The 12,812-nt window shown below is 36.1% G+C and overlaps 1 protein-coding gene across 2 annotated transcripts in view; it reads right to left on the bottom strand.

Annotated features, from left to right (window-relative positions):
- The window catches only part of LOC117972607 (mucosa-associated lymphoid tissue lymphoma translocation protein 1-like), a 43,640-nt gene extending 30,973 nt beyond the window's left edge, over window positions 1-12,667 (bottom strand). For both annotated transcript variants that reach the window (XM_058995537.1, XM_058995545.1), the window contains exons 1-5: window positions 12,493-12,667; window positions 8,797-9,037; window positions 7,296-7,462; window positions 5,544-5,665; window positions 1,745-1,892 (exon numbers count right to left, since the gene is read on the bottom strand). In XM_058995537.1, coding sequence (XP_058851520.1) covers window positions 1,745-1,892; window positions 5,544-5,665; window positions 7,296-7,462; window positions 8,797-8,951 — 592 coding nt within the window. In that variant the 5' untranslated portion in view covers window positions 8,952-9,037; window positions 12,493-12,667. The remainder of the gene's footprint in view (window positions 1-1,744; window positions 1,893-5,543; window positions 5,666-7,295; window positions 7,463-8,796; window positions 9,038-12,492) is intronic.
- Between the last annotated feature and the right edge of the window lie 145 nt (window positions 12,668-12,812).

The raw sequence follows: 12,812 nt of genomic DNA, 5'->3' as shown, positions 1-12,812 counted from the left end.
GATTACTTTCAGAATTCTCCTGCTTGCCTACAAAGCCCTTCATCACACAGGTCCAGAGTATCTCTCCAACCTACTGACCCGTTATGTCCCTGCATGCAAGCTGAGGTCCTCTGACTCTGGCTTGCTTATTATACCCAAGCAAAAGTGCACCACACTCGGAGAGCTTCATGGCCCCGACTCTCTGGAACTCTCTCCCAGCTCTAGTGCGTGTAGCTCTCACAATCGCTCGCTTCATAATCAACTCTCAAGATCCACATGTTCTCTCTTGCTTTCAATGCTCTTTAAGCCTGATATCTGTTATTAGCTACTGTCTAAATTGCTTTTTCAGGGTTTTCACACCATCCTATTCATATGATTCTGTATGTTTTTTATTTTTTTACTGTATGTATTTAATGTACTATGCCCTGTATTTCACTGTATTCAATGTATTATGCATTGTTCCTCACTATCTTGTAAAGCACTTTGTGATGGTGGTCCACTATGAAAGTCGCTATATAAAATAAAGATCGATTGATTGATTGATAGGCTGGGCATTAGCCTTCACCAACACATTGCTAAACAATACAAAAATAAAAAATTACAGCTCACAGCTCACAAAGGCTTTTGCTTCCTTTTATGCATGTGGCTACTCCCCAATTAGCATCAATTACCTAACTGGGGAAAGGTCACACCTCTGATTGCTAACAGGGACAGATTTACCCCCATCCCTGCCAAACTTACATTCCCACACGCACTATTTATAGCAGCAAGGCTTGTGCCCTGCCACAATCAGTTACCTTTTTTCATTATTACCGATTGTAATGGACTGAAGAACTATTATTTTATTCATAAATATTTATTTTGAGAAAATAATCAAGAGTATTGTCCATTATTGCTTATAAAGATCCAGAAAATAAACGTTTATTATGGCATTGCAATTTTATTATGTTTGCTTATAATAAAGAGCATTTTGTAGTTCATTTAGCACTATTTATTCTGTTTTTCTTGCTGTTTGTAAAATACTGCTTTGATAACACAATATTCTGCATATATGTTTTCTGTTTATGTACAGAAATAAATATGCACACAATAATATCAATGTTTTCACTAGAGAATTTAATTTGAAGATGGCAAGACGATTAGATGAATCATTGTTGGCAGAAATCAGAATTTGCTGACAGTGATTCAGTTGTTTTAATAGAGGTGTTCTCAGTATTATTTATTTTTAAAATAAATGTTCAGTTCTAAACCATGTATTGTGTTTGTTTTTTTAACAAAAGGCTCTACATTAATAAAATCATTGAGGTGAAAGACTGTCTTGTATTTTGCCCATATTTCAAAATATATGTAACAAAGCTTTCAGGGAGTGTTGTAGGGTCCTTCAGGTAACAGAATAAAATGTTTTTGTACCTTTATCTCTTTGAAAACCCCAAATCTACTGAATAATATTTAAAAAAATAATTAAAAAAAACATATATCTGTAAAAATATCAGGAAGTATTGTAAGGTCCCTCAGGTCATAGAATAACAAGTTGTTATAAATGTATCTTTTTGAAAACACTAAGCGGAATACATAATAATACAAATTGAAGTTTTTGTGGTTTCCGAAGTACTTTATAATGTTCCCCAGGGTGTTCTGAAAAAAGGACACCAATTCCTACAACTGTAAAAAATAGTTTTTTTGAGAGTTTTTGTATAGGAAGAGAGGCAAATAGTTCTCCACACAGTACATTAAAGGTCCACATTTAATGTAGCGTGTGACTCACCGTAAACTGCAGTTATGTCACATACTTCTAGCTGCGCCCATTGGCTGAATTGAAAGGATCCTCCAGAGTTTACTCTGCAGATGTAGAAGCCTGAATCATTTACATGGACAGGGTTGATAACCAGCTCTGGGGAATTCCCATGTGGAACCTACAGGACATGGAAGAGACAAAGAAAAAACGTATAATTAGACTCAACACACCTAAGATTTCTTAAACAGGATTCTGGTTTCAAAACGGGATGCTGAAAATTACACAAAGGTAAAGATAAGCAGCAGACAAGGAAGAACATGCCTCATAGTTGTCATAGACTACTGTTTACTGTTTTTATAGTCTCCATTGCCAACTTATTTATTTATTTTTTAATTATTAGTATATGCACTTTGTACACTCTTACCACACAACAAGCATACTGCGTCTGGTGTAAAAACAATTGTCCCTGAATTGGCTTCTGGGTAAGAAATGTGAATGTGAAGAAGCTGTTCTGTCCATTGAGATGTGTTCATTTGTACCTCACCATGAGACCCTGGGCAGCATTTTATGACCCTGGTGTTTTAGTGGTAACAATGTTACCCAGTAAACTATTCCATCCATTTTCTTTGATCATAAAAAGTGTGTCCTCTTGTACTACTTTTTGTGATGATTTAGGATTTAGGATTTTATAAAATCCTCCTTTAATGGTATATAGGTGTGTGACGGGGTACACCTCACCTCTGTGTGTATTTTGTATTTGTTGTATTATGATTTAAATCTATTGTTTAGTGTTTAAAACATGATGTGTAATGTTATTATTGCTTTACAGCATGGATGGGGTTAAAATCCTTCATCCAGCTAAAACTTGTACGTAATGTGTCCATCTCCCAATTATATATGTGGGAGATGGCCACATATATAAAAGTGAAGCAGCTACTCCTGTTGGGATGATGAGAGCTGGAGTTGGAGAAAGGAGACAGAGTGACAGTAAGATTTTTTAAATAACAATTGTTACTCGTGCTGACTTTAGATACTTGTTTTGTTCATTTGTTGCTTTAGTATACCATTTTGTTTTTGTTTTTGTTTCTGTTTTGTTAAAACATTTTATTCATAATAAAAACGAGCGCATTTGCAACTCCCGCAGTACTTGTTGCCTGTGTATTTCCTTGTGTCACATCACCCTTTAGAATATCCGTGTGACAAGAAGGCTTGGTGGGCCAGTGGTTAAAGAAAGTGACTTATAACCAGGAGGTTCCAGGTTCAAGCTCAGCTCAGCCACTGATTCACTGTGTGCGACCCTGAGCAAGTCACCTGAGCAAGTCACCTCCTTGTGTTCTGTCCTTCGGATGAGACGTAAAACTGAGGTCCTATTGTAAGTGACTCTGCAACAGCAGTTGTAAGTCACTTTGGATAAAAGCATCTGCTAAATAATAAAAATAAATAATAACTAGACCATTGTAAAATATAAGTTTGAGGTGTGTCTCTTAGTGATAGTCTCTTCTAGTTTGAGCTAGAGAACCACAAAAAAAAGAAAAAAATGTCCTGCCCAAGAATCTCTGGACAGCCAGCTTGTTATCCTTTTGATCAGCTTAGTGTGCTTTCCTATAGCTTTCAAAAATATTATATCATCACCCGAATAGATGACTCTTCTGTACTACTGCATACCACTAACTGAGAGAGTTAAGGCAGGGCTAAGGAAAGGGTTTAAAAATAACTAACAGATTTTATTTTTGTTTTTTCACTATTTATTATTTAAGATGTGTAAAGTAAATTACTAACAATTAATTAAGATTGGGTCATTTTATATGCATTCTGAGACCAGAATGCAAGATCTATGTACATATTTGTTCTTAACCAATTTGTTTTGCCTGAAAAAGATGACTGTACATTGAATTTTGTTTTGTGAACTTTAGCAAAAACATGCCTCACTGGTTTTGAAACAAAGCAAAAATAACTGCATGTCTTCCGTCAAAATACTGATATAATGAACTATATGCAGTAAAAAGCACTTGTGAGTAAGGGTCAGACAGCACACAGATTTCCTAAAATAAATACTTTTTTAGGAATTCAAAAATGTTCTCTATATCTGTGTGCTTCACAGTTACTCTGTATTTTAGAAGCAGTGTTAGCCCATTCAGTCCATCATTTTTGATCACTTTTTACACTTACAGGCAGCACATTTCGTATTGACATCGTAGCAGGATTTCTGAGAACTGCTTGCTGTAGAGTGGTGTTTTTTTTCAGTGTGTCTTTTTTTGATCGGGATAAGTGATCGCTCGTTGTGATCACGTCAACCTCCTCTGCTGGCACATCTGTGATCGAGGACGTTATTCTGAATGGAATGAGGTTTAAAAAACATTTGGGAGCAAACTTTCCTTTCACTCAGGGCGCTGGCATCTTCTTCACGCACGCCGTCAGAACTGCCGTAAATGATACAAAACCCGGTGCAAAACGTATGCAAAATGGTAATGATTCGTTACGCACATGTCACCTTTCCTTAGCCCTACCTTAAATTAACATAATATTTTTCTCAGGAGTCATTTACTCGCCAGCACCCGTGTTTTCATCATGTTTAACTGTAACTCCCCTTTTAAAATGACCCTGAGCACTGTTTAATGTGTTTTGATCAATGAATTAAAACAGAAAAACTGTTAATTGTGAAATTAATTTGTAAAGGACAGGCGAAAAGTCAGAAGAAAACACCGAAAGCCAGAAGCCCTATAATGTGTGCGTGTGTGCGTCTCAACACGTAGGAGAGGAAGGATGTTTTTATTTGTTTATTTTTTTAAGAAAAAAAACTTAACTAAATATACATTTTTTAAAAATGCAACATAGATTTAAAGATCAGTCTGTTCATTTTCCTGAAAAACACTGTACAACTATTGTTTTTTTTTTTGTGTAAATTCTGATTCCCGGGGGGTGATGAGGAGGGGCAAGTGCCCCCCCCCCTTTCACCTACATGCGGACGCCCATGGTGACACCTGCTGCAGTCAGCTGTTAGGTAGCTATACAACAAGAAGTGATAGAATGGCAGATTCCTTTTTAAGCTCAACTGCCAACATATTTCCATACAGTAAACTATTATTTGCGATGAAGTTAGATAAGTGGCACCTGTCTCTGAGCAGAAGAGATAGAAATCTACTCACAAAGGTACTAAATCCACACATTTATGATAGACTCCTAGCCTCCTATGGAACTTTCCGGGTTTCATTTGGGCACAATCCATATTACTGCTGATTTTATATAAATGAATGCAGTCTGTCATTATCAGGACCCTTTAAAGGTGTGTGCAAGGCTTTAAATGGAGGCTTTGTCGTTTGTCCAGCAGTTCTCAACTGGTGGGGGGGGGGGGGGGGGGGGGCATATCAAACTTTTGAGGGGGTGAACATAGGTTTCTGATACAAACAATAGTTATACAGTAGCAAAAAGATTATCAAAACTTTCTCAAAAATGTAATGTTGGTATTTTTTTTACATCTGTCGTAATGATGCTCCTCATATACTGTAACACTGGAAAAATGCTTAATATTATAGGATATCAATCACAGGCGATTTTGTGCTTAAGGTTCAATGAAAGTTCTGTTCACCCAGAACTGGCCTAGCAAAAGGCATATTTTTTTGGTGTGTGGCAATAGTGCATGTGCATAGCCTTCTAAAAGGAAATAAGTAGGAAAATATGTTTCAAAACGGTGGAATAATTTGCTGGAACTGCAGATGAGGGGGGTCAGTTTTTGCTGAAGTACACTATCACTTTCTTTCTTAATAATAACATTATAAACTAGTAACGTTCCTCACTCTCGCGTGAAAGTGTCTTCCACTACAGTGCTCACCTCTTCTTTGCTTTTAAACCACTGGTACTGAATGTTGGAATGTCCTGCAGCATGGCAGCCTAGTCTTACAGTCTGACCAGCTAGCACTGCCTGAGACTGCGGCTGAATGATGATTTTTATTCCTGTAAAAAAACAAAGCAACAAAATATTATCAACTGTAATCATTTCCACAGTGTTTAAGTCCTCTAGCACAGACTACATTGGTAGCCATGATTGCTGCTTTTACAATAATATATTTTTTCCATCATGGACTAGATATCAAACACTGTATAGCCTCAATGAGAAGACAGTGTCAGGGACCCACCAAAAAAATGCTGTCTATTAACAAAAATGTATCGATGGTGTTGATGTGATTTTTCTTCATCATACTGTAGGTAAGGCCCTTCTTTTTCAGTTTTTACATGTTTATCAACAATTTGAGTAAGTTCTATTAAGAAAATAATACATGTTAACTAAATGTTTTTTTATGCAATGTTATAGAGAAAAAGAAAAAAAAAATAAGCCAGCTGTTACTGCTTTATACATATTTTAGCTTTTAGAGTAAAAGAAACCTGTTGCGTATTTGACTGCGGTGGGACTCGAGTAAGGGTGGATATGTAAAAAGTTGGTTAAATTAATCCTGTTTTAAATACCACTGTATACAGCTGTAACAATGACTATGTTCACACAATTATTGTTTTGAAATTCAGCTCCCCTAAATCCCTTGCTTATAATGATACAGGGTATTAATGCTTGTGACAGGTTAGCCATCTACCGTGTGGGTGCGTGCATTAGCTGCTGAGTGACAGGCAGAAAATCGAGACTGAGGTTGGAGTTGATACGCTCCGCAGGCAAATGGTATTTATTTAGTTATCAGCACACTGATAGCACACGGAGTACACAATGTATGAAAACTTTGGTGGGATCTACAATCTCTGAACTAATCTTCTCTGTTCAATAATAAATTAACTCTGGCTACTCGCCCAGCTGTTGGTGGTTTCGACTCTTCGGTATCCAACCCTGGTTCTAGTTCTCTCTCTCTCTCTCTCTCTCTCTCTCTCTCTCTCTCTCTCTCTCTCTCTCTCTCTCTCTCTCTCCTCTCTCTCTCTCTCTCTCACTCACTCACTCACTCACTCACTCACACACACGTGAACGAATTTCAACTTCTTTAGCCCAGTTGGCTTTGGTTCTGCAGCAGCCCTGAGGTGAATAAACCTTTTTATACCTGACGCCCCGCTGGAACACACCTACCTGCTGATTAGATTTCACACCTGGAGCATCAGGTACTTTGCTAATTAATTACAATAAATACACACCACAGTGCCACAGTGCTGTATACACTTACATTAGTGTTGGGTAATTTACAAAGCAGCAAAATGCATAGGTGTTTACGGGAAAAGAAAAACCTTCAAATTGAAAGCACATCTCTTTTTCACTTTCCTGTAGCCATTTTGCATTATCGCTGTACACGTGGGTGAAGTTGCTGAAGAGCTTGATCATGGCGGATAAACGGTTAGGACAGATATGTGACGGGCAGATACACAGCGGATTACTATACTTGCACTGATTCTCATCCTGATTTTCATTTATTTTAAATTCCTGAAAAATGGTACATAAATAAATACATAAAAAAGTGACTATAAGCAGAAAAGCAAAAACTATTTAATTATATTGAAAAAATTGTATTTTGTTCTTTATCTACTATTCAAGGATTTAAACAACAACATTATAACAAAAGTTAGGAAGGAATGATAACACTGGTACAGTACTGACCTGGGGGCTTTAAACACTGGATAGCTTCTACATGGCCCATTGCCTCAAGGAACTCTAGGAGATATTTGACAGTACATCCCTGGTCACCCAGCAGCCAGAGCAAACTTCGAGATGGGCTGCCCTCCAGCTCAAGCACTTTGAGGGAACAGTTTTCCATGTCATTTCCACTGTAAATGAGCCAGAAACAATTATATTTATTTAATCAATGGGTGAGTATCCCTCATTTAAAACATTTACTATTACACATACAGTAGGAGGCTGTGTGGTCCAGTGGTTAAAGAAAAGGGCTTCTAACCAGGAGGTCCCTGGTTCAAATCCCACCTCAGCCACTGACTCATTGTGTGACCCTGAGCAAGTCACTTAACCTCCTTGTGCTCCGTCTTTCGGGTGAGACGTAATTGTAAGTGACTCTGCAGCTTATGCATAGTTCACACACCCTAGTCTCTGTAAGTCGCCTTGGATAAAGGCATCTGCTAAATAAACAAATAACAGTATGTATATAGCTAGTTGTAATCAGCATGAATTCAGCACATGCCCTGGAATGCATCACAGGTCATAACATTGGGTTGTGTGTGTAAAACAGTGTAGAAGGCTGGTTGAATTATATGACACTCAACTTGTAAAGTAGATAGTGAGGAGACATGGGGGAGCAGAGTGAAACAATTCACATGTGTTTCCTTTTGAGATAGCGGAGATGGGAGAAAAGGTTTTTTTTTCTGGTTTTGAGTGTAACTGTTATGTGATTTTCTGCACGAAAGCTTGAAATGTGTTTGTAAAGCTGGCATATATTGTGTGCGTTGTCGTGACTCAGACATATCTCTGATGCCAGACGAGTGCTCAGACAAAGACATCTGCTGCAGCTCAAATTAACACCAAATGAGAGCTAGGGAGATGCATTTTGTATTCAAAAGTATATTGCTGTTTCCACAATAAAGACTTTACTAGTTTTGACAGTCTTTGTCCAGACTATTTTATTGTAAAGCTGATGAACCTTACAAAATAATAACACCATAATTTGGATCAAAGATGTGAATTATCAAATGGTAAACAGAGACTTGTAAAGAGCAATACAAATCTTTGAACTTTTGCAGGAATAGAAAACACCCTGAGAATACACAGGGGGGAAAGTGCTGTAAAAACATTTTTGTTTAACCTGAAGCAACTCAGGGGGGATGGGCATGAAAAGGGTGGAGGCGAAATCTTGTGACAGTGTCTGAATATGGGACATCCCAAGCTGCAGTGGGAGTCATCATAACCTCCAGTGCTGCTAACCTAACCTCCAATGGAGAGGTGACTATACTTATCTAACCATTGTTTAAAAGCTAGTTAACCACTTTCATTCACCTAAAATAACCTCCAGTGTCCGCTGGGCAGAACCTGCAGACTCCACTCAATATGGCTCCCAATGGAGAGGTGAATATACTGGTCTAACCATTATTTAAAAACCACATTCCTGACAACAATATAGTAAGAACATTTTGACATCACATGTAGAAATCACCTGACTCTGAAGCGTCTGTCATTCCCAGCTATTTCCCCAAGTTTACGCCATCCATTTTTGCTGTTGGTCTTGTCCAGCAATTCACTTAGTTTCTTCAAGATAGGCTCCTTTAGAGCGTTTATGTTTAAGGAATTAAACTGGTAGGAATCTGACATCTCAGCAAAAATAAGCAACCTTGAGTCCAAACCAGGGGTTTCAATCCACACAATTACAGCCGTGTGAACAGGGGTCAGGAATCGTTCTGTAATAAAAAATAAAAAAAAACCATAAATAATAAATAAAATCTGTCTTATCAGATCTAATGGTTTGTACAATTGGGGCAATTTCCATGGAAACATAAAAAGAAGTCTCACCTTTTTCTAACTCTATTTTGGTAGTACTTTAGGGTTGTGTGTGTTTCCATGTATTTTTTTTTTAGTCAGAGAAATTCTCCTTCCAAATGCAAATAACTTAATTAATATTAAAATATGGGAGGATATACTTCAATATTTGTGTCTGAGTTCCAATTTGGCTTTGCCCAACTACTGATATTGTACAACTTTCTCAAACTGGGTTTCCACAAAGTTTTTAGGTTGTGTTAAAACACTGAAAGTGCAGCCTGCCTCGTCTGATTAACAGGGGTGGATTTAGCCATGTAGCTTGACGGGTTCACTAAATTCTTAGTGAAAAGATACACAAATGGTTCCCTGTGACCCCACTTCACAGCAACGAATTTATAACATACTTTAAGGAAATGTTCCTTTCAGTACAGTTTGGCGCACATTTGCTACTAAATTTAAGTAACATACTAAGAGTTGAACTATAATAAGCAATACTTGGGAGTTATTCAAATATAAAAATAGCTACTGCCTGTTTTTTCCACTCTTTCTCTATAAGCTGAATCCACCTCCTGGTGTACAGGTGTTTTAGTTTGTTGCATCACAGATACTTTGTGGAATTCTGGTTTTTCTTGATTTTCTTTCAGTTTTGTAACTGCTAAACCCCAGATTTTTAAAGGACTTCTGTATAACCTTTCAAGTTTCTCTGTTTGTATTTTGTTTTTCTACCAAAATGCACACAATATTTACAGTAGGCTCCACCAAATTCTGCAAAGACAAAATGTTTTTTAACTGTGTACAATAACATTTTATAACTATTTTCCTCATCTAACATCTTGTCCCATGCTGGCTAACGGAACACTGCTATAGTAGGGTGATCCTGGTTTAAATACCCTGATGTTTTTTTTTTTCTTTCCTTGCACTACTCTTAATGAAAAATAAAAACATAAATTAATTAATACATAAGCACATTGCCATGAGATTTACAGTCTGTATTTTATTTTAAAATAATAATACAGTGTTGTACAGATAATCTCATATATTTAAGCATTTCAGCTTCTTCCACAGCTAGCCAATCAAAAGTGATCAGAGATGGGTCGTAAACACTTTTTAAAATGTGTGTGCTTCGGTGCTAGACTTCCGCAATTCAGTTTTTAGAAACTTGTGTGGCTCTCTAGAAATATACCCGGAATGTCTTTCTAGCAACAGAACTAACATAGGCAAAATAAATAAATAAAAACTACTTGTCTGACAGACAAAGTATAACGGCAAAACTCGAGTGTCCCTCACACAAATCTTGTTGTCCCCGGCATCGGGCGATACGAATTGCACACCCCTGGAATGTATTATTTGCCAAATATTTTTGACTGCATATATATATTTATTATAAACCTATACTGCACGTTATTATTATTATTATTATTATTATTATTATTATTATTATTATTATTATTATTATTATTATTAATTAGTCATTTAGCAGACGCTCTTATCCAAAGCGACAGAGACTAGGGGTGATCTATGTATGGAAGGCGATCCGGGTCAAATACGCATTATTTAATACGCGGTTCAAATATTTAGTACACATTCTAATTTGACTTTAGTATGTGTTGTAATTCTAATTATTACACATACTAATTTGGCCAATCAGATCATCAAAAACGTAAATGAGAACCAATGAATTTAAAGTAAATAGTAAGTGTAATAAATTATCCAATTAAAAGTCATTTTACTTTTAATTGGATAATGCCATTCACCTCCAGTTCGTGGCGCTATATGGACTTGGCATTGGGTAAAGTCCAGTGAAAGAGTTCAGTCTTACTGCTTTCCCGTGTCTTCTCAAACCCCACGTATTCAACCTTTATTTGTAAATTCCTATTTATATACCTTTTTGTATTTTCGTTTATTTATATTTATTTTGTATACAGTATATATATATATATATATATATATATATATATATATATATATATATATATATATATATATATACTGTATCATATTTTGCAATCTGTAATATTGCCTGTAATATTTTGTTTAATTTCTGTAAGTCACTTTGGATAAAAGTGACCAGCCTCTACGTGTAATTTATTTAAATATATTAAGAACAAGTAGTATTGTATGTTGTCTTATTTGTCCAAATCAGTATGTGTATTAAATATTTAAAACACATACTAAATAAAAGCACATACTAAAAACACATACTAAATTTACATTACCTAATGGTATTTTGATATGCAAATGTACACATTAAAAGCATACATGCATTTCCCAAAGGCAAACAGAATGGTCAAGGGCAAAACGAGAGTTTGGAAAACCAAAGGAGGCCTTTTTGTTTAAATTTATGTAACAAAACTTGAACTTATACCATTTTACTTCAAACGTCCTTTCAGTGTTTTATTATCAATTACCAGTACAATGTAGCTACACTCATATGTACATAATAAATCGCCTGCTTTCATTTATTGTACTAACTTTAGATGGTCCCTTCAGTGGTTGTTGCACGCAAGGTTGGCTGTCTTTTTTATGCAGATGTTTATACTGCTGGCTCTGAAGCTGTGCACGAGATGCCCTCTTTCATATAAGCCTCACAACGAGCCAAAATAACTATTCAAAGTATTTACAAGTAAGAGTCTGTTATACATTCACATCTAGATTTTAATGTACACGATGAGCTGACATGTGCTAAATAAACAAATAATGTGGAAGAAGTCTTGTGCCGCAGACTACACAAACCCACACGACATCACGCTTCCTTTAGAAAACGTCTAGCATCGCCTAAATTCTGTCTTATTGTGCAATGATAATACTGATGCGTCAATTTATTTTGACATTTCCTGTATAGTCAGAAAGTTAAATAAATCTAACTACCGGTACATGATCTGGTGACATGGCAGCTGCAGTCAACGGCTAAATAATAATAATAATAATAATAATAATAATAATAATAATAATAATAATAATAATAATTGTAAAGACATTTCAACGTTGATATTTTGTTGCCACTCGTGCTGCTGCAACTATCTATCGTACTACATTCTACCCACTTGTATCATTACACTCCATAATCAACACACAAGCATCGCTGTTAGTTTCGTTCTTAAATCTATAATACAATGAGGACAAATTATAGTATAGCAGGTTAACACAATCACTGTACTCACCAAGTATTAAATAGTATTTATAAATTATAATGGGCACAACATTCTGTATCCACTGTGCACTCCTTCGCTGTGGCTTGCCTTGTCTTTTAGATCTTATATTTAGGTCATATATCAAAACTAACTTAAAAGAAGCAGGTTAAACGTGCAAAACTTAAACAAAAAACATACTAAAACAAACAAAATGTAAAAACAAACAAACAAAACATTTACAGTACCTTACAAATCGCCATTGTAGGTTAGACAATTGGAATCTGTCGTTAGTCTGTGTTGTAGGTCCTTTATTGTGATTGAGTATTTTCAGAAATGAGATTGGGGAAATCCGAAACTGTACAGGTGAAAAAAAAAGTTACTTCCTGGTAGTGTATACATACTGTTTTACGTAACAGCACACGACCTTGGGGAGATGCAGTGCTGGAGTTCCAGGTGGCTCTGCACGCTACTGTTAGTATCGGTTTTTTTTTTTGTTTTTTTTTGTTTTAAGTTTTCAAAAAGTCAACCCCTTTGTTAATTAATGGATACTAAAAAAATGACCAGA

This window comes from Acipenser ruthenus, chromosome 2 (genome assembly GCF_902713425.1).
Source record: "Acipenser ruthenus chromosome 2, fAciRut3.2 maternal haplotype, whole genome shotgun sequence".
NCBI classification, from domain to species: domain Eukaryota; kingdom Metazoa; phylum Chordata; class Actinopteri; order Acipenseriformes; family Acipenseridae; genus Acipenser; species Acipenser ruthenus.
The sequence above is the reverse complement of the archived record's forward strand: the minus strand, read 5'-3'. Positions and strand labels throughout refer to the sequence as shown.